We start from the raw sequence: 22,668 nt of genomic DNA on the forward strand, positions 1-22,668 counted from the left end.
CTGTAAAGCTTTGTATGACTCATTTGACTCTCTTCAATGGATGGAGAGAAATCTCTCTGTAGCAAACTAATGGAATAGGTGGAGAGGGGTAGGTGTTAATTGATTGTGTAAGGGTCAGCGAGGGTAAGCAACAGTGTTCTAAAAAGGTTGGATAGGCTAGGGAGCCTTGCCCATGGTTTAAAATGGTCTTCAATGGATACACAAGGCTAGAGAATGCAGCACACTGCACTGGGGGAATGGACTGGGGTAGGAATAATGCAGTAATCTTAGGCCTTGTCTATGACTATGTCTTGGCAAGAACTTCCTGGCTGTACACCTTCTTACAGTGCCGCGTGCTGCGAATAGGAAGTGAAAGCTAACTGGCCCCATGGAATTGCAATCTAGGCTAAGCAATCTCTCGCCTTCCCTCGGGTCTCCCCTCTGTTCTGTCGGCCGCCCAGCCTTCTCTCGGGTCCCCCCTCTGCTCTGTCGGCCGCCCAGCCTTCTCTCGGGTCCCCCCTCTGCTCTGTCGGCCGCCCAGCCTTCTCTCGTGTCTCCCCTCTGCTCTGTCGGCAGACCAGCCTTCTCTCGGGTCTCCCCTCTGCTCTGTCGGCAGACCAGCCTTCTCTCGGGTCTCCCCTCTGCTCTGTCGGCAGACCAGCCTTCTCTCGGGTCTCCCCTCTGTTCTGTCGGCCGCCCAGCCTTCTCTCGGGTCCCCCCTCTGCTCTGTCGGCCGCCCAGCCTTCTCTCGGGTCTCCCCTCTGCTCTGTCGGCAGGCCAGCCTTCTCTCGTGTCCCCCCTCTGCTCTGTCAGCAGACCAGCCTTCTCTCGGGTCTCCCCTCTGTTCTGTCGGCCGCCCAGCCTTCTCTCGGGTTCCCCCTCTGCTCTGTCGGCAGGCCAGCCTTCTCTCGGGTCTCCCTCTGCTCTGTCAGCAGGCCAGCCTTCTCTCGGGTCTCCCTCTGCTCTGTCGGCAGACCAGCCTTCTCTCGGGTCTCCCTCTGCTCTGTCGGCAGACCAGCCTTCTCTCGGGTCTCCCCTCTGCTCTGTCGGCAGACCAGCCTTCTCTCGGGTCTCCCCTCTGCTCTGTCGGCAGACCAGCCTTCTCTCGGGTCTCCCCTCTGCTCTGTCGGCAGACCAGCCTTCTCTCGGGTCTCCCCTCTGCTCTGTCGGCAGACCAGCCTTCTCTCGGGTCTCCTCTGCTCTGTCGGCAGACCAGCCTTCTCTCGGGTCTCCCTCTGCTCTGTCGGCAGACCAGCCTTCTCTCGGGTCTCCCCTCTGCTCTGTCGGCAGACCAGCCTTCTCTCGGGTCTCCCCTCTGCTCTGTCGGCAGACCAGCCTTCTCTCGGGTCTCCCCTCTGCTCTGTCGGCAGACCAGCCTTCTCTCGGGTCTCCCCTCTGCTCTGTCGGCAGACCAGCCTTCTCTCGGGTCTCCCCTCTGCTCTGTCGGCAGACCAGCCTTCTCTCGGGTCTCCCCTCTGCTCTGTCGGCAGACCAGCCTTCTCTCGGGTCTCCCCTCTGCTCTGTCGACAGGCCAGCCTTCTCTCGGTCTCCCGTCTGCTCTGTCGGCAGGCCAGCCTTCCCTCAGGTCTCCCCTCTGCTCTGTCGGCAAGCCAGCCTTCCCTCGGGTCTCCCCTCTGCTCTGTCGGCAGGCCAGCCTCCCTTCCCTTCCTCCAGGTTTATTGAGCCTCGCTTTGCCACTAGAAATCCAATAGCTATTTACACTGGGCCACGTCTGCCTCCAAATGGTATTCTGCAGATCATAAAGCCTGGCTACAGTACAAGGGCCATATTAATGAATGTATTAGCTGCAACACATCCCCAGAGCTTCAAAATGGGGGACAGAAGAGGACGGGAGGGAGGAGGAGGTGGAGAAGAGCGAGTGGCTGGAAATGGAAGAGAGCTAGGGGAGAGAAGGGAGTGAACTATGAGTCATCCTACCCGGTTTGTGGAAAGGGGTTGAGGAGCAGGAGGCAGATCCATATGCCCGACACGAATACTGCAAGTTTCTGGAGAGTGGCAGCCATATCAAAATATGGCCCAAAACCCTGCAGAAAAGAGAGAAGGACAGACAGATGTACATGTTAGTTAGGGCTAGGAATTGCCAAGGACCTCCAAGAGTGTGAAATGTTGTCATCAAGGCAAAGAGTGCCTACTTTGAAGAATCTCAAAAATAAAATGTATTTTGATTTGTTTAACACTTTTTTGGTTACTACATGAGTCCATACGCGTTATTTCATAGTATTGATGCCTTCGCTATTATTCTACAATGTAGAATATAGTCAAATAAAGAAAGATCCTGGAATGTGTACAGTAGGTGTGTCCAAACCTTTAAATGGCACTGTATATATATAGTGCGTTTGGAAAGTATTCCGACCCCTTGACTTTTTACAAATGTTGTTACATTACAGCCTTATTCTAAAATGGATTGAAAAAATAAATCCTCACCTATCTACACACATAATGACAAAGCAAAAACAGGTTTTTAGAAATGTTTGCAAATGTAAAAAAAAAGAAAAATACCTTATTTACAGTATTCAGGCCCTTTGCTATGAGACTCGAAATAGAGCTCAGGTGCATCCTGCTTCTATCGATGATCCTTGAGATGTTTATACAACTTGATTGGAGTCCACCTGTGGTAATTCTATTGATTGGACATGATTTGGAAAGGCACACACCTGTCTATATAAGGTCCCACAGTTGACAGTGCATGTCAGAGCAAAAACCAAGCCATGAGGTCGAAGGAATTGTCCATAGAGCTCCAAGACAGGATTTAGTTGAGATCTGGGGAAGGGTACCAAAAAAATGATTCACCATTGAAGGTCCCCAAGAACACAGTGGCCTCCATCAATCTTAAATGGAAAAAGTTTGGAACCACCTCTTCCTAGAGCTGGCCACCCGGCAAAACTGAGCAAACAGGAGAGAATCCCCTCGAGTTATTTTTAACGTCCCAATTGGGAAATGTGTTGTGAAGTCAGGGCTCAACAATAAGAATCCGATGGTCACTCTGAAAGAGCTCCAAAGTTCCTCTGTGGAGATTGAAGAACCTTCCAGAAGGACAACCATCTGCAGCACTCCACCACTCAGGCCTTTATGGTAAAGTGGCCAGACGGAAGCCATTCCTCAGTAAAAAGGCACATGACAGCCCACTTGGAGTTTGTCAAAAGGCACCTAAAGGACTTTCAGACCTTGAGAAACAAGATTCTCTGGTCTGATGAATCCAAGATTGAACTCTTTGGCCTGAATGCCAAGTCTGAAGGAAACCTGGCACCATCCCTACGGTGAAGCATGGAGGTGGCAGCACCATGCTGTGGGGATGTTTTTCTGCGGCAAGGACTGGGAGTCTAGTCAGGATTAAGGGAAAGATGAACGGAGCAAAGTCCAGAGAGATCCTTGATGAAAACCTGCTCCAGAGTGCTCAGGGCCCCAGACTGGGACAAAGGTTTACCTTCCAACAGGACAACGAACCTAAGCACAAAGCACAAGTCTCTGAATGTCCTTGAGTGTTTGAACATCTCTGGAGAAACCTGAAACTAGCTGTGCAGCGACGCTCCTCATCCAACCTGACAGAGCCTGATAGCATCTGCAGAGAAGAGAAACTCCACAAATTCTGGTTGTGCCAAGCGTGTAGCGTCGTACCCAATAAGACTTGAGGAATTTTATATTTCAAATGTTTTTATTTTATAAATTTGCTAAAATAAAAAAAATTAAAAATGTGCTTTGTCATGATGGGTTATTGTGTGTAGATTGATGAGGGGGACAAAATGAGTTAATACATTTTAGAATAAGGCTGTAAAGTAACAAAATGTGGAAAAAGTCAAAGGGTCAAAGGGTCTGAATACTTTCCGAATGCACTGTATGTATGTATGTATGTATGTATGTATGTATGTATGTATGTATGTATGTATGTATGTATGTATGTATGTATGTATGTATATAACAAATTGATACATGGGAGTCAAAGTGTCATATTGTCTAAAATAACATTGTGGCAAGTAGCCTAGCAGTTAGAGTATTGGGCCAGTAACTGAAAGGTTGGTAGTTCAAATCCCTGAGCCCACAAGGTGGAAGATCTGTCAATGTGCCCTTGAGCAAGGCACTTACCACCTTACTGCTCCAGGTTTGCCGTTGATAATGACGGACCCTGGCCATAACCCCACTCTCCGAGGGTGTGTAAGGTAGTTGGGATATGCAAAAAAATTACATTCCAATTCCCACATTGGTATACTACACACATGTGTGAATTAGGACAAACACTGTATAAGCACCCACTCAATCATCATCATCAACTGTATCGATGTTTCCCCCCCATCACTATTGTTAAGATGAATTAGCATCTCAGATCAATATGTATGTCCAGTCCTGGAAAGCAGAATGAAAACAGTTGAAAACAGTGAAACACATAATTCACTGGCAGGTGTCCTGAGGGAACTGGATCTAAATTGACTTCCTGTTGCTCTGGCCTCATGACAAGCTTTGTCAGTCAGACAGACAGACAGACAGATAGACAGACAGACAGACAGAGAGGCACATATTAATGGTTTGATGTTCTTCTATGGCCATGAAGATAGATACTGAGCCAAAATGCTAGGCTTTGAGTAGATATATACAGTATGAAATTACAGGTTATTAGTCATGGAAGCTTTGGGCCTTCCATACTGTATTGTATGTAGTAAATAAGTCATGTTAATGTCCCAACCCATGGTAAGTGACAAAGCTCTTCAAAATATTACAGGTGAATTAACCTGCCCAGGTGGGATTTAACCTTTGTAGTCACCTTCCTATACATGCTTGTTAATACTGTAGTACTGACTCCTACTGAAAATGATGACAACATAGCCTTTACTGTCAGCTATGAGCAACTCAAGTTTTAGATGCAATGATGACAAAACTAATATGAATATTTTAGCACTAGGAGGAAAACCTGGACTCGCTAACAAAAGCTAATTATTTAAATTTCAGATGAAACAAGTCCAATTTGTTTCCTTGCTGCGCGAGCCAAAAGCAGTGAAGACGAGGGAATTTATTTGCTTTTCTGCCCAATATGCAGCATCACAAAAGCCATGGAGCATAAATACTGAGTAATTCCTCTCACGCAGGCAGCGAAGCTCTGATTGGAGCTTCACCCAGGCAGCAGGCTGCAGCATTAGGGAGTCCCTGTGCTTTCCCCTTAAGAGGATACTTTGTAAAACTGCTGTTTCTTCAGAGACACACCAACGATATAGGGGCTTTGTATGGATTAATAATGGAATCACCCACACATGAATGCACTTCGAACAAACAAAGACTGTAGGGACGGAGGTACTGGCAACAAGACCGAAAAGCTAAACAAACAAAAAACTATTGCCCTTTAAGCCAAGCCTGGAGAATATATATGCCTTTTATTTGACGCAAAGAAAATTGGCACGAAACGCCACCATATAAATGTCACAACATAAATACTGCGTTGCCTTACACTGTAAATGTAGACAGGTGGACTTCTGTTGAAAACAGTAGTGGTGCGTGTGGGTAAAATCACAGGGGAAGCCAAGCCAGTAAAAAAAGCCATATTACAACTTCCATTGTGATAATTGTGTTTGCTCTATAACCCATTCCTTCACACGCCACCTTGATACAGTACACAATAAGGCCGTGACAACAAAAAGACAGTCACAAAGTGGAGGAAGAACATTCAACGACACATACATTTGTTTCATCACAAAACTGGAACACAACATCTGTCCGGTGAAGTCCCCAAAGCAAATATTGCACGTAAAAAAAACATGTCATGTGACATGCAGTATTGTCAAGCAAGTTACTGTTTCCGACAGTCTACTAAACAACTACTGATTTAGAACGACCGTGTTACCCCAAGTCAACACAAAGACAACAGGAGCACTGCCTCGGCTATTCCAGCATGATTTCAACTTACGTGTAAACATCGTCAAATCAACAAGGCTATATACAGTATATGCTTAGTTTAAAACACTGAAATCAAAATGAAAAACAAACACATTTTGTCCAATCAATGTTGCTAAATATCATGTCCATGGTACTGATTTCTGTCTGTGTGTGTGTGTGTGTGTGTGTGTGTGTGTGTGTGTGTGTGTGTGTGTGTGTGTGTGTGTGTGTGTGTGTGTGTGTGTGTACCTGTGTGTGTACCTGTGTGTGTGTACCTGTGTGTGTGTGTGTGTGTGTGTGTGTGTGTGTGTGTGTGTGTGTGTACGTGTGTGTGTGTGTGTGTGTGTACGTGTGTGTGTGTACGTGTGTGTGTGTGTGTGTGTGTGTGTGTGTGTGTGTGTGTGTGTGTGTGTGTGTGTGTGTGTGTGTGTGTACGTGTGTGTGTGTGTGTACGTGTGTGTGTGTGTGTGTGTGTGTGTGTGTGTACGTGTGTACGTGTGTGTGTGTGTGTGTACGTGTGTACGTGTGTGTGTGTGTGTGTACGTGTGTGTGTACGTGTGTGTGTGTGTGTGTGTACGTGTGTGTACGTGTGCGTGTGTGTGTGTGTGTGTGTGTGTGTGTGTGTGTGTGTGTGTGTGTGTGTGTGTGTGTGTGTGTGTGTGTGTGTGTGTGTGTGTGTACGTGTGTGTGTGTGTGTGTACATGTGTGTGTGTGTGTGTGTGTGTGTGTGTGTGTGTGTGTGTGTGTGTGTGTGTGTGTGTGTGTGTGTGTGTGTGTGTGTGTGTGAGCTTGTGTGCGTGCGCAAGTAAAAAAATATAAAAATACATGTTGACTCACCCTACTTGTAAACTAGTTGAACGCCAATGCCATCCTCATCTCTTTCATGTAGGCAAAACAGTCTATGACTCTGTCATACAGTACGCTTTTAGTTTATGTTTTCATAGGCTATCAAATGTTCAAATGTTTGCTAGCCTAACTTCCTCGCATGGGCAACAATGAACCAGCTAAGTTAGCTAACTAGTTAGCGTGAGCCTACTAGGCTACATACAGTTGAAGTCGGAAGTTTACATACACTTAGGCACCTTCAAACTCAGTGCCTCTTTGCTTGACTTCACGGGAAAATCAAAATAAATCAGCCAAGACCTCAGAACAAAAATTGCAGAACGCCACAAGTCTGGTTCATCCTTGGGAGCAATTTCCAAACGCCTGAAGGTACCACGTTCATCTTTACAAATAATAGTATGCAAGTATAAACACCATGGGACCACACAGCCATCATACCGCTCAGGAAGGAGACACGTTCTGTCTCCTAGAGATGAACATACTTTGGTGTGAAAAGTGCAAATCAATCCCAGAACAACAGCAAAGGACATTGTGAAGATGCTGGAGGAAACAGGTCCAAAAGTATCTATATCCATCATAAAACCGCTATAAAAAAGCCAGAATACGGTTTGCTACTGCGCATGGGGACAAAGATCATACTTTTTGGAGAAATGTCCTCTGGTCTGATGAAACAAAAATAGAATTGTTAGGCCATAATGACCACGTTATGTTTGGAAGGAAAAGGGGGAAGTTTGCAAGCCGTAGAACGCCATCCTAACTGTGAAGCACGAGGGTGGCAGCATCATGTTGTGGGGGTGCTTTGCTGCAGGAGGGACTGTTGCACTTCACAAAATAGATGGCATCATGAGGAAGGGAAATTATGTGGATATGTTGAAGCAACATCTCAAGACATCCGTCAGGAAGCTAAAGCTTGGTCGCAAATGGGTCTTCCAAATGGACACTGACCCCAAGCATACTTCCAAGTTGCAACGTCAAGGTATTGGAGTGGCCATCACAAAGCCCTGACCTCAATCCTATAGAAAATTTGTGGGCAGAAGTGAAAAGGTGTGTGCGAGCAAGGCGGGACAACAAACCTGACTCAGTTACACCAGCTCTGTCAGGAGGAATGGGCCAAAATTCACCCAACTTATTATGGGAAGCTTGTGGAAGGCTACCTGAAACGTTTGACCCAAGTTAAACAATTTAAAGGCAATGCTACCAAATACTAATTGAGTGTATGTAAACTTCTGAGCCACTAGGAATGTGATTAAATAAATAAAAGCTGAAATAAATCATTATCTCTACTACTATTCTGACATTTCACATTCTTAAAATAAAGTGGTGATCCTAACTGATCTAAGACAGGGAATTTTAACTAAGATTAAATGTCAGGAATTGTGAAAAACTGAGTTTAAATGTATTTTACTAAGGTGTATGTAAACTTCTGACTTCAACTGTACATCTACTGTAGGCTACATATTGAACTTCAATCGTCTCAGGACTGTGGCACAATATATGAATCTATGGTAAGATCCGAATTGCCATCATAATCATTGGCCTGTACAGAGAATTAAGTCAAAACTACAAGTCCAAATCCACATCTCCATACATTGCTTAGGAAAGAACCAATTTAGCAAACTCGCTACTGCAGGACAGCAACACAAGCAGACCAGAAGTCTGACAATGATGACATTTTGCTTAGGATGTTATTTGATTGGTGTGAAGCCAAATCCAAACTGGCCTCCCTTGGTTGGCGTTTTGCTGTGCCGGGACAACCCACAGTTGAGCTCAGCTCAATGCTGATTGGCTAATTATTTGATAAAAATGTTATCAAGGGAGGCCAAACGCTTGCTGGCATCAATCAATCTAATGCTACGGCAGCAACATGTTATACAGCATCAGATACATGGGCTACACATACTAAGACAGGGGAGCGCTGTATCCCTCGCTCTGATTTCTCCGGTGAGATTCAGCCACCTGCGAATTGATGGAAAATTGTGAAACAGAGAGACGAAAGATAAATAAATTAAAATAATTTATCGGTCCATGTATAGACACTACTGGTAAAGGCAAGATGTTATCCAGAGCAAAGGAACTGATGGGATATGAAGCAGCCAGATTCCAGCTCAAATCAATTGCGCCTCAACTGTCTCGTGTGTGTGTGTGTGTGTGTGTGTGTGTGTGTGTGTGTGTGTGTGTGTGTGTGTGTGTGTGTGTGTGTGTGTGTGTGTGTGTGTGTGTGTGAGAGAGAAGGCGGGAGAGGAGGGTAGAGGAGAGGAAATGGGAGGAGTGGGCGGGGAGAGGTGGAGACAGAGTTATTACTACTCTTTGAGATGGGAGGTGGAAGCCGCATTGTAAATATAAAATACTTCATCTACCCTATTGATCTATTCTAGTTGTTCTAGATTCTGGCACTAGTGCGAAGCCATTAGATTTCTTGACAGGATGACACACACTGTGTTACTCACACTGTAACAATAAGAAGTTACTTCTGAGAAGGTGGCTAAGTGTTTATCTAATACTTCATGGTCTGTGTCTACACTGCTCTGATTGTAAGATCAGTTGATGCCAGATTCCTTCATGACAAGCCAACAGAGAAGCCACATATGGTCACAATCGTTCTCTGAAAAAGATAAATGATTAAACACGGAGTGTTTTCTGACACCTCTATCATCTTCTAAAGGCGTGGAAAAATCTGCTTTGGTATGTGCAGTCCTGCCAAAGAGCGGCAAGGCTCAATTCTCTCAATCACTTGCGTTTGTGTTCATTAAAAAAAAAAAAAATAGACATCACTCTGCCGGCACCTGTCAAACCATCAGAGAGAAAGGTCAAAAACCTCAGCTCACTTTATCTCCATGGCCACATTTGTCAATAGTCAAATACCACAAAGTTTCTCATAGCGAACTCCGCTTTATTACAGGCGCTAATTTCAGCACACGTCACTGTATTAGAAAGTATGCCGTTCCTCTTGGAAGTCTCGTAGATCCACCTTGCTTGTGGAATGGATGAAATGGTGCCTCCGAGACAGTCCAGATGGCTGTTTGAGGACCTTGATCTTGTGTTTATATTTCATTGTGTTTGTGTTTTTTTTGCTTGCTTATACAGTATATTAACTATGCATTTTGATGATGTTTTGTAACTTTCTCCAGGCCGTTGCTGTAAAGGAGAATGTATTCTCAGTCAACTCACCTGGTAAAATACGGAACAAATAAATGAAGGTACCAGCGGGTCTGTCTGTCCATCAGCTCCACCGCTTTAAAAGGACAAGGAACATTAGGGAAGCTCGGCATTACACCTCTATTCTCACACTGTGGCTCTGCTCTGTGGGTCAGTGGTGGCCAGGTCACTGGTCGACATCACACCCCTGTTCTCACACTGTGGCTCTGCTCTGTGGGTCAGTGGTGGCCAGGTCACTGGTCGGCATTACACCTCTATTCTCACACTGTGGCTCTGCTCTGTGGGTCAGTGGTGGCCAGGTCACTGGTCGGCATCACACCCCTGTTCTCACACTGTGGCTCTGCTCTGTGGGTCAGTGGTGGCCAGGTCACTGGTCGGCATTACACCTCTATTCTCACACTGTGGCTCTGCTCTGTGGGTCAGTGGTGGCCAGGTCACTGGTCGGCATCACACCCCTGTTCTCACACCGTGGCTCTGCTCTGTGGGTCAGTGGTGGCCAGGTCAATGGTCGACATTACACCCCTGTTCTCACACCGTGGCTCTGCTCTGTGGGTCAGTGGTGGCCAGGTCAATGGTCGACATCACACCCCTGTTCTCACACCGTGGCTCTGCTCTGTGGGTCAGTGGTGGCCAGGTCAATGGTCGACATTACACCCCTGTTCTCACACTGTGGCTCTGCTCTGTGGGTCAGTGGTGGCCAGGTCACTGGTCGACATTACACCCCTGTTCTCACACCGTGGCTCTGCTCTGTGGGTCAGTGGTGGCCAGACCACTGGTCGACATCACCACCCTGTTCTCACACTGTGGCTCTGCTCTGTGGGTCAGTGGTGGCCAGACCACTGGTCGGCATCACACCCCTGTTCTCACACTGTGGCTCTGCTCTGTGGGTCAGTGGTGGCCAGGTCACTGGTCGACATCACACCCCTGTTCTCACACTGTGGCTCTGCTCTGTGGGTCAGTGGTGGCCAGGTCACTGGTCGACATCACACCCCTGTTCTCACACTGTGGCTCTGCTCTGTGGGTCAGTGGTGGCCAGGTCACTGGTCGACATCACACCCCTGTTCTCACACTGTGGCTCTGCTCTGTGGGTCAGTGGTGGCCAGGTCACTGGTCGACATCACACCCCTGTTCTCACACTGTGGCTCTGCTCTGTGGGTCAGTGGTGGCCAGGTCACTGGTCGACATCACACCCCTATTCTCACACTGTGGCTCTGCTCTGTGGGTCAGTGGTGGCCAGACCACTGGTCGACATCACACCCCTGTTCTCACTCTGTGGCTCTGCTCTGTGGGTCAGTGGTGGCCAGACCACTGGTCGGCATCACACCCCTGTTCTCACACTGTGGCTCTGCTCTGTGGGTCAGCTGAGCTCATACAGCTAACCGCTTACAGAAGCTGTGTAGTGGTTCACAGCCTCTCGCCCTTTTATATGGATGACGGTGAGAACCCATCATCCCATCCCCAAATCACTTTCACAGCCTTACAGATCGAGGATCAAACACAGATCTTCCTCAGGGGTATTTAGAAAATGTTCTCTGTTACAAGAGCTGAGGAACACAAATGATCTGAGGATGGTTAAACAGATGTTAAAGATTTGAGCTCTTTCAAGTGCTCACTCGGGACACATCTCTGCAGGTCTGTCCCATCCCCAAACGTGTCTGTATCCCTGATGGATGCATTCCTCTTGGGCTGAAACACTTTAGACGGGGGCATCCCCCATGTTCATTGCAGCTGAGCACCAAATTACTTTGTTTAATCATTCTCTCTTTCAGCGTTTTTATTAATGGGCCTATATTACAAGTCATTCTGGATTGTTAGACATCAGAGATTTTATGTTATCCATAAAAGCAGAGAGGATGCCAGCCCTCCAGAGCCAGAAATAACAATTCCCTGCCCTATAATGTCTGACAGAAAATTGTGTCTGTTAATGTCATGACATCTACTGCTTCCTATTTAAGCAAGACCTGCTCGCATTGTGGTCATCATCTCACATATCTTATATCTAACAGTCTTAAATGTCATTGATACATTTATCTGTAGTCTAAGACAAGGTTGCTGGGTGCCTCAGTGACCAAAGGCTGAGTGAACAATCGACTGCAGCCTTTCCAATGGGCGTGTCTCACAAAGACATTTCCTTCATACTGTTGTTGTTACACAACATGACCAAAAGTATGTGGTCACCTGCTCACCAATCATCACATTCCCAAATCATGGACATTAATATGGAGTTGCTTCCCCCTTTGCTGCTATAACAGCCTCCAATCTTCGGGGAATGCTTTCCGCTAGATGTTGGAACATTTCTGCGGGAACTTGCTTCCATTCAGTCACAAGAGCATGAGTGAGATCGGGCACGGATGTCAGGCGATTAGGTCTGGCTCGCAGTCGGCGTTCCAATTGATCCCAAAGGTGTTCAATAGGGTTGAGGTCATGGCTCTACACAGTCCAGTCAGGTACTTCCACACCGATGTCGACAAACCATTTCTGTATGCTTTGTGCACGGGGGCATTGTCATGCTGAAACAAGACATTGCCTTCCCCAAAATGTTGCCACAAAGTTGGAAGAAGCACAGAATCATCTAGAATGTCATTGTGTGCTGTAGCGTTAAGATTTCCCTTCACTGGAACTAAGGGGCATAGCCCAAACAATGAAAAAAAGCCCCAGACCATTATTCCTCCTCCACCAAAATTTACAGTTGGTAGCGTTCTCTTGGCATCTGCTAAACCCAAATTTGTTCGTCAGACTGCCAGATGGTAGCGTGATTCATCACTCCAGAGAATGCATTTCCACTGCTCTGGAGTCCAATGGCGGTGAGCTTTACACCACTCCAGCTGACGCTTGGCATTGCGCATGGTGACCTGAGGCTTCTGTGCAGCTGATCAGCCATGGAAACCCATTTCATGAAGCTCCCAACGAACAGTTATTGTGCTTGTGTTTGGCCTACCACTTCGTGGCTGAGCCGTTGTTGCTCCTAGACTTTTCCACTTCACAATAACAGCACTACAATTGACCGGGGCAGCTCTAGCAGGCCAGAGATTTCACAAACTGACTTGTTGAAAGGTGGCATCCTATGATGGTGCCACATTGAAAGTCACTGAGCTTTTCAGTAAGGCCATTCTACTGCCAATGTTTGTCTATGGAGATTACATGGCAGTGTGCTCAATTTTATACACCTGTCAGCAACAGGTATGGTTGAAATGGCCAAATCCACTAATTTGAAGGGGTGTCCACATACTTTTGTAAATATAGTGTACCTCGTGCCTAAAAGGCAAAAGGCTGCACCACAAACAAATTATTAATATCCTGAAAACAAACTCTCGCAAATGAGGAGGACAGAGGTCCACATTAAGGGCTATAAACAGACAGTGTCACTGTCACTGGACTGCAAGCAGGCAAGAAGTTAAACTGTCGTCCTCTCCCTTGTCTGAGCTGGATTTTCAGGGCCTCTTTTGACCATATACCATGTGGACTGGAATTCTCTTCTATACCATGTTTCATTCTAGCCCTGTACTGTTAACCTCGTATGACCATTTGGATCTTGCCAGCTCACATTCTGTTTTGCTCCACAGATGTAAGCTCGCAAAATCAGGATGGTTGTACGAGGCCACTTTCCTATATCTGTGGCATTTTATCATTTACTTTCTATGAATATATGGGAATTTCAAAATGCCTTCAAAAAGTATTCAAAATATATTTAATCCATTTTAAATTCAGGATGTAACACAACAAATGTGGAAAAAGTCAAGGGGTGTGAATACTTTCTGAAGGCATTGTAGATATTCTCCCTCCTCATTATTCATAAAGTTGACAATTCAGTACCCACCAAGCCACCAGCGGTTTGTGTTACCACTTTGAAGATGACCAGAGACACCACACCTCCACGGGGGCAGCAGCTTCAGTCTGGGCTGTCTACTCCTGTTCACACACAGGCTGGGGGGCTGAAAATGGCACTAACCATCTGACAGCTTTGACTTTGTAACCCCTAAATCTAACAGTCCAGGACATTCAGAAGAGGAGCACACTAGTGGGAGGTACAGGGGACTCTGACAGGCCATGTAAATCGAAAGGGAACCACATTTAGTCACTTATAACTGCAAGGTGAGTCAACTTCATTAAGATTTGTATTAATGTGATACTGTGATATTAGTGCTGCGGTCGCAGGACTCCAGGAGCAGACAGCAGAGATGGAACTGACTTTAATAGCTGACTAGGCAAGGTCAACATGGCCTGTCAACAGCTTGGCTCCTCTAAAAGCCTGTACAAGTTGATGGGCTGAATCATGACAGGGGCAGAGAGAGGTGTTTTCCAATGAAGAACATATCACCTCCAAGAGCAAGAATGACTCCTCATGAAACAGGCATGGTCAGTGTATGAGGCTAAACAAAAACAATTTGGCTTTCATATGAATGTGATAAGCATATGGGATGCTGCAGTGAGAACGGTGGAGGAATGGTCTAAGTCTGCTCCTTGGGCTGTATAATCCACTTCAAAGCAATGTTTACGCTCCCTCTGGCGAGAGCAGACAGGGAAACACTGACTCATGCGTGATGAGGAGGAGTCGTGGCCAAGAAACATCTTGTGTTTGACTAAGCATCATATGGATGGCTAACAAACAACATCGACTCAATAGATATTTTCAGAAATCCATTGACTGTTCATTTATATGCAACTGTCAACTAAAGAAAGGGTAAGTCCTATAATGCCCTCCCAACTACATACATGTGTTCAGATAAAGCACGATCGGGCAATTTCTTCTAAGATATTGCTGTATCTGCAATATTTGACACCCATTTATCAAAATCTGCAAACTGTACAATACAGAAATGAACAGCTCTGCAGATACAGTAATTCCCATAGAACTAATACATGGAATGTGAACACGATCCAGTTAAGCATTTGCTCATATTATGTTTCAAAAAGGGCACAAGTGGGGAAGATGCCACAAATGTATTTATATTTCACAATCCATTATCTGATAGCTGTATGACAATACAAACTGGAATTACATAGCAGACAAGCAACCTTCATATATATATTTTTTTAATTTATCCATTATTTTACCAGGTAAGTTGACTGAGAACACATTCTCATTTACAGCAACAACCTGGGGAATAGTTACAGGGGAGAGGAGGGGGATGAATGAGTCAATTGCAAACTGGGGATTATTAGGTGACCATGACGGTTTGTGGGTCAGTTTGGGAATTTAGCTAGGACACCAGGGGTAACCCCCCTACTCTTACGATAAGTGCCATGGGATCTTTAATCACCTCAGAGAGTCTGGACACCCGTTTAACGTCCCATCCAAAAGACGGATGTCCCCACTCCTTGCCCTGGGGCATTGGGATATTTTTTAGACCAGAGGAAAGAGTGTTTCTTACTGGCCCTCCAACACCACTTCCAGCAGCATTTGTCCACCCATCTAGGGACTGAGCAGGACCAACCTGCTGGCATATAGAGTGGGGAGAACAAGTATTTGATACACTGTCGATTTTGCAGGTTTTCCTACTTACAAAGCATGTAGAGGTCTGCCATTTTTTATCATAGGTACACTTCAACTGTGAGAGACGGAATCTAAAACAAAAATCCAGAAAATCACATTGTATGATTTTTAAGTAATTAATTACCATTTTATTGCATGACATAAGTATTTGATCACCTACCAACCAGTAAGAATTCCGGCTCTCACAGACCTGTTAGTTTTTCTTTAAGAAGCCCCCCTGTTCTCCACTCATTACCTGTATTAACTGCACCTGTTTGAACTCGTTACCTGTATAAAAGACACCTGTCCACACACTCAATCAAACAGACTCCAACCTCTCCACAATGGGCAAGACCAGAGAGCTGTGTAAGGACATCAGGGATCAAATTGTAGACCTGCACAAGGCTGGGATGGGCTACAGGACAATAGGCAAGCAGCTTGGTGAGAAGGCAACAACTGTTGGCGCAATTATTCGAAAATGGAAGAAGTTAAAGATGACGGTCAATCACCCTCGGTCTGGGGCTCCATGCAAGATCTCACCTCGTGGGGCATCAATGAGGTCATGAGGAAGGTGAGGGATCAGCCCAGAACTACACGGCAGGACCTGGTCAATGACCTGTAGAGAGCTGGGACCACAGTCTCAAAGAAAACCATTAGTAACACACTACGCCGTCATGGATTAAAATCCTGCAGTGCACGCAAGGCCCCCCGCTCAAGCCAGCGCATGTCCAGGCCCGTCTGAAGTTTTCCAATGTCCATCTGGATGATCCAGAGGAGGAATGGGAGAAGGTCATGTGGTCTGATGAGACAAAAATAGAGCGTTTTGGTCTAAACTCCACTCGGAGCAATCTGTAATTGCAAACAAAGATTTCTGTACCAAATATTAACTTCTGCTTTTCTGATGTATCAAATACTTATGTCATGGAATAAAATGCTCATTAATTACTTAAAAATCATACAATGTGATTTTCTGGATTTTTGTTTTAGATTCCGTCTCTCACAGTTGAAGTGTACCTATGATAAAAAATTATAGACCTCTACATGCTTTGTAAGTAGGAAAACCTGCAAAATTGGCAGTGTATCAAATACTTGTTCTCCCGGCTGTATGTACATACTGGTGCGAGAGACATTTAACTATTTGGAATGACCCCAAACAGGCACTCGCAATAGGATAACAGAGAAGGCTTCAATATTGTGTACCATATTGAAATCCAACCCTGTCTATCTATCCAGATACACATCTCAAGCCTCCACACACATATACTCAGCTAAATAGCTAGATTTGTGAAGATAAAATACTTTTAGAATAATTATGCAAATTAGTGTGACTGTACAATTAGTCTTTCTAGAGACCTGCAGGATACTTCAACAGCCTCTGCACAGATCATTACAACAGTACATGAAATACACACTTTTCCCATTACAATGGAAAGCAGATGTTCAACTTGGGATAGAAGTTTTCCTCCCATGAAAAATCTGTCTTAGAGCGTTAAGGGTTCCTGCTATAGACCAATCGCTACTTCAGCACACCAACTGCACTCCAAGCAATGTCGTATTACATCATATACAGCCCACCTTTTCCACTACTTGGGCAAAACCTTGACTTTTATATCAAATCAAATTGTATTTCTCACATGCTTCGTAAACAACAGGTGTAGACTAACAGTGAAATGCTTACAGGCCTTTCTCCAAAAATGCAGAAAGAAAACAATAACAGAAATAACAGAAAAATACACGGGCAAAGGGGATACCTAGTCAGTTGCACAACTGAATGCATTCAACCGAAATGTGTCTTCCAACTCCTCCGAATCAGAGAGGTGCAGGGGGCTGCCTTAAATCGACACCCATGAAGCAGTTGTTGAGGGATAATTAACTCAATGAAATGTATTTATAAAGCCCTTTTATATATCAGCCAATGTCACAAAGTGCTATACAGAAACCCAGCCTGAAGCACATTTAGATGCCTTACTCAAGAGCAGAACGGCAGATTTTTTCTACCTTGCCAACTCGGGGTTTTGAACCATCAACCTCTTGGTCCAATGATCTTAACCGCTAGGCTACCTATCGCCCCCAAAAAATGTATGTATTAGATAATTTGCTATTACATATTGTTTTGGCAGGCACTGTCAAGAATATTGTTCAAACCACCAGCAATAATTGGAGGTTGAACTGCAAGAACTGAAGATGCTGCACTTGCCTCTTCCTGTACCAGTACAAAGTAGATGTGCAGGGGTACGAGGTAATCGAGGTAGATATGTACATAAAGGTAGGGATAAAGTGATAGATATTGAACAGTAACAGCAGCATATGTGATGAGTCAAAAGAGTGCAAAAAGGGTCAATGCAGATCGTCCGGGTAGCTATTGGTTAACTATTTGACTAACTATTTAGCAGTCTTATAGCTTGGGAGTAGAAGCTACTCCGGGTCCTGTTGGGTCAAGACTTGGTGCATTGGTACTGGTTGCCGTGCGGTAGCAGAGAAAACAGTCTGTTACTTGGGTGGCTGTTATACAATATGTTGCTGCTCTGATCATTCTTAAATCGGCGTATTTTTAAGCTAACATATTGAGACAGCGGCACGCCATTGAGACACCATGGGGTAAATGGGGCAAAGAAAACATCTCACAATAGAATCATGTGATTCACGACAAAGAAGGAAACTGAACAAACCAAAATTATGAGAAAAATATGCAGCGAGTGATTAGGCCAATGATAGTTGTTGTTGTGAACAGGAGATGACAGGGACGATGGGGATAATTCTACTACAGTACATGCTATGGTTTACATCTCCACTCACTGGAGACACTAATACTGGGGATTTACATACACTATCAGTCTGTGTCCTACTAACAAACCCATGGTAGAGGAAACACTACTAAAGACATCCATACTGCAGCGAAGAGCCATTTTAGAAAATAACTATGCTTTATGGTAAAGTAATGATTCTCTGCAGTCAGGTGCAGTATCCTCACTTCACATTTTCCTATAACAACATTTGACTGTTTCCTCTGTAAGAGTTATTAGACAGTGAGATGGAGAAAGCCTTGGGGTACAGAGGAGGAATCAGAAATTGCTATGTTTGCTCAAGACAAGGAGAGGAAGGAGCAGAAAGAAATCTCATTATAAGTAGCGTTTTCAGTGCCTAAGTGCCCAATGGATCATACTCCAGCAGCACTAGACTAGCTTTAACTGCAGCATTTCTCCCCCAGCAAATGCAGTGGCTGATCTTCTTCAGAAACACTAGCAGTCAAGCATACCACAGATAACATTGCTACATTCCACACTTAACTTATTTATTGATGCTTTTGATTTATTGATTTTTCTATTGTGTCACAGGAGTTAGGGACACTGTAAAAGCATGCTGTCTAATGGGGCATGTTGGTACATGTAAACGGTGATGAGGTGTGATAATCTGATAATACTAATTAGACATATTGTTGCAGTGATATTCCTGAGGATGTTTTTACATGAAACACTACACACATTTTGTTCCTGTCCTGTTTTTCAACTAAGATGACCCTACACAAATGAATGGAAGTCTTGAAATGTACAGAATTAACATCCCAATAGCAGTGAAGACAGGCAAAGACCAGTGTTTCCCCTATATGCACTGCAAACTGCACCATAATGTATTGTAGATGTAAAATGTATGCCCCAGGAAAACCCCATCCAGTCACGGAAACGTGCTGAAAAGAAGATGGAGAACAAGCTATGACGGAAAAATAGTGGATTTTTGGTGCAGACAGACTTTGCCTGACTTCACTGTTATTGGGATGTTAATTGTGGGGGTTGTTTGGATGTTCGAGTAACCATCAAATGGCTAACGAACGACACAACTCCTGTATATTTCAAGACTTCCAAACAGAGCTAAAATAATATTTTGCAATATTTTCAAAAGGATACGATACAATATATCTTCGAAAAATAATCATCAGGATATGGAACTGTATCGAATTTTCCACCATCCCTACTGCTTGCTTTGCCTGCCTGCCTCCGAAGGGATGACAGCATGATGGATTGGGGGCAAGAGGCTGGTGGGTTAATGCTCTTTTCCTCAAATGTCCAAAAGCACATTTATGAAATGCTCACTCCGTCAGGCGTCCACAGAGGACGGTCTCTACAAAACTGGTGGTGTAACATAACGTGGTAAACACGAGCCTCACTAGGGGGAAATCACTGTACTGGTGCATGGACTGCACGGCTGACACCGGACCCATAGAGACCTTGCAAGAAGAACTGTAGAATGGAAATTATAGGTTGCTCATTTGAAGCAACTTCGTGAGTACAACATCTCTGTATTTTGGGTTGGTTGTTAGTACTGTTGAATCATACCTGCATCTCTCAGCACCGTTCATTGTTACAAATCCTGAATAACCTACATGCTAACTTAGAAACGGAAGTAAGAGAGGCAGACCTTTGCATACTGTATGCCCTCCCATGCTGAGCTGGAGAGAGAGAGAGAGGATGTAGGGAACTAAAGACCTGGAGAGCATAAAGCAACCGTCAGTCAGTACTCATTCCGTTCCAGAACTGTCATGGCCAGGTCTTATGGATGAGTTGGAAGAGTAGGAGTCACCAATGGGGAGAGTATGAGACAAGCTTCTTAGGTTCTGCTGGGACTCCCAGCCTATCAATACCATCAAGCACCTGTCCCAAGACTGTCCCTGAGATGCCCTGTAAAGGAACATGACAAGTACTCTCTCCAGACATTTGCTCTCAGCGCCCCAGCACTGAATCATGCCTGGCCCACTGGCCCTCCCTACATTCATATCTTATAGATTTGTTCTTGCATCTGAAAAATGTGTTGAAACATTGATGGTCCCACTCTGAGTAACAACTTTGGGATTGGAATGACTGTTCCAATGCAGATGTATACGACTGCAGATGTTCTAATCAGGAAATCTATCATTTGAATAAGGCACAAATTGAATAAACATCCCACCTGCCGTTTCTCTTCATTGACTTCCAAGATAATATTGACATCTAGTTAATATCTCTATTTTGATCACTTTACGTCTTTTTAAAGCCACTATTCTGACAGACTGTTTGAAATCAGACTCAGAGTTAGCTCTCCTCATAGCATGAGATTTAAATGATGAAACTGATGTTGATTAATAAATCACACCGACAAATGGACCTCTCTCTGTCTGTAAGAGAGAAAATACGAGTTGAAGAAGAAGTGAACTCGGTTTAATTCCTTTCCCGTAGTTGCAGGGAAGATCCGAGTTATGAGGCTGAAGTTGTCGGCTCTTGGATAACAAGATGTACAGTGAGCACAGGCATGCAGAGAGAGAGAGAGAGAGATGTAGAGAAGAGTTGAACGGAGAAAAGGCCCAGGTCTCTACTAATCACATTGAGCCCTTAAGCCCAAAGTGGATGGTGGGTTAGAACGAGTCCCTCAAAGACAGAACCAGGTCATTCTTAGAGAGAGAGAGTGAAGCCAGGAGAATATCCTTAAGCCAAAGCTGTGACATCATGCCTTCATATTTGACTTTGAATCATTTTCATAACAACTTCTTCTAAAATGCAACACTGCTTGATTAAATACAGTAAATCTAAGAGCCTGTACATCGACTTTACAGACAAATTAGGGCTTAACTGTTCAATGCTATCTGTGTGAAAACACCTAGAGCGTATCATGTCCATCAGGACACCATCTCGCTGTGTTGTACTGGAAGTAAACCCCCACTGTCATCCGATCTATTGGCCAACATGCAATCATTGGAAAATAAAATCGATGACCTACGATCAAGATGAAACTACCAACGGGACATTAAAAATCGTAATATCTTGTTTCACTGAGTCGTGGCTGAAAGATGACATGAATAACATACAGCTGGCAGGTTATACACTGTTTCGGCAGGATAGAACAGCAGCCTCTGGTAAGACAAGGGGTTGTGGTCTAAGTATATTTGTAAACAACAGCTGGTGCACAACATCCAAGGTTTTGCTCACCTGAGGTAGAGTATCTCATGATAAGCTGTAGACCACAAAATCTACCTAGAGAGTTTATCTATATTCTTTGTAGCTGTCTATTTACCGCCACAAACCGATGCTGGCACTAAGACCGCAATCAATGACCTGTCTACTGCCATAAGCAAACAGGAAAACACTCATCCAGAGGCGACGCTAATAGTGGCCGTGGACTAATGCAGGGAAACTTAAATCAATTTTTACCTCATTTCTACCAGCATGTTAAACGTGCAACTAGAGGGAAAAAAACTCTAGACCACCTTTACTCCACACACAGAGACGTGTTCAAACAGGCAAAGCGTCAATACAGGACTAAGATCGAATCGTACTAGACCGGCACTGACGCTCGTCGGATGTGGCAAGGCTTGCAAACTATTACAGACTACAAAGGGAACCACAACTGAGAGCTGCCCAGTGACATGAGCCTACCAAACGAGCTAAAGAACTTCTATGCTCGCTTTGAGGCAAGTAACACTGAAACATGCATGAGAGCATCAGCTGTTCCGGATGACTGTGTGATCATGCTCTCCGCAGCCGATGTGAGTAAGCCCTTTAAACAGGTGAACATTCACAAGGCCACAGGGCAAGATGGATTACCAGGATGTGTACTCCGAGCATGCCCTGACCACCTGGCAAGTGTCTTCACTGACATGTTCAACCTCTCCTTCTCTGAGTCTGTAATACCAACATGTTTCAAGCAGACCACCATAGTCCCTGTACCCAAGAACACTAAGGTAACCTGCCTAGTTGACAACCGACCAATAGCACTCACATCTGTAGCCATGAAGTGCTTTGAAAGGCTGGTCTTGGCTCACATCAATACCATTATCCCAGAAACCCTAGACCCACTCCAATTTGTATACCACCCCAACAGATCCACAGATGATGCAATCTCTATTGCATTCCACACTGCCCTATCACACCTGGACAAAAGGAACACCTATGTGAGAATGCTATTCATTAATTACAGCTTAGCATTCAACACCATAGTGCCCTCAAAGCTCATCACTAAGCTAAGTACCCAGGGACTAAACACCTCCCTCTGCAACTGGATTCTGGACTTCCTGACAGGCCTCTCCCATGTGGTAAGGGTAGGTAACAACACATCCACCACACTGATCCTCAATACAGGGGACCCTGAGGGGTGCGTGCTCAGTCCCCTCCTGTAGTCCCTATTTCCTCATGACTGCACAGCCAGGCACGACTCCAACACCATCATTAAGTTTGATCACCTACAATGACAAGACAGCCTATAGGGAGGAGGTCAGAGACCTGGCCATGTGGTGCCAGGACAACAACCTCTTCAACAACGTGATCAAGACAAAGGAGATGATTGCGGACTACAGGAAAAGGAGGACCGAGCACATC

At 45.0% G+C, this 22,668-nt stretch overlaps 1 protein-coding gene across 4 annotated transcripts in view; it reads right to left on the reverse strand.

Moving 5' to 3' along the window:
• Positions 1-22,668, reverse strand: part of LOC118385149 (gamma-aminobutyric acid receptor subunit alpha-3-like) — a 138,928-nt gene that overhangs the window by 110,480 nt on the left and 5,780 nt on the right. For all 4 annotated transcript variants that reach the window (XM_052521053.1, XM_052521054.1, XM_052521051.1 and 1 more), the window contains one exon: positions 1,918-2,024. In XM_052521053.1, coding sequence (XP_052377013.1) covers positions 1,918-2,003 — 86 coding nt within the window. In that variant the 5' untranslated portion in view covers positions 2,004-2,024. The remainder of the gene's footprint in view (positions 1-1,917; positions 2,025-22,668) is intronic.

Source organism: Oncorhynchus keta, chromosome 6, assembly GCF_023373465.1.
Source record: "Oncorhynchus keta strain PuntledgeMale-10-30-2019 chromosome 6, Oket_V2, whole genome shotgun sequence".
Taxonomy (NCBI): domain Eukaryota; kingdom Metazoa; phylum Chordata; class Actinopteri; order Salmoniformes; family Salmonidae; genus Oncorhynchus; species Oncorhynchus keta.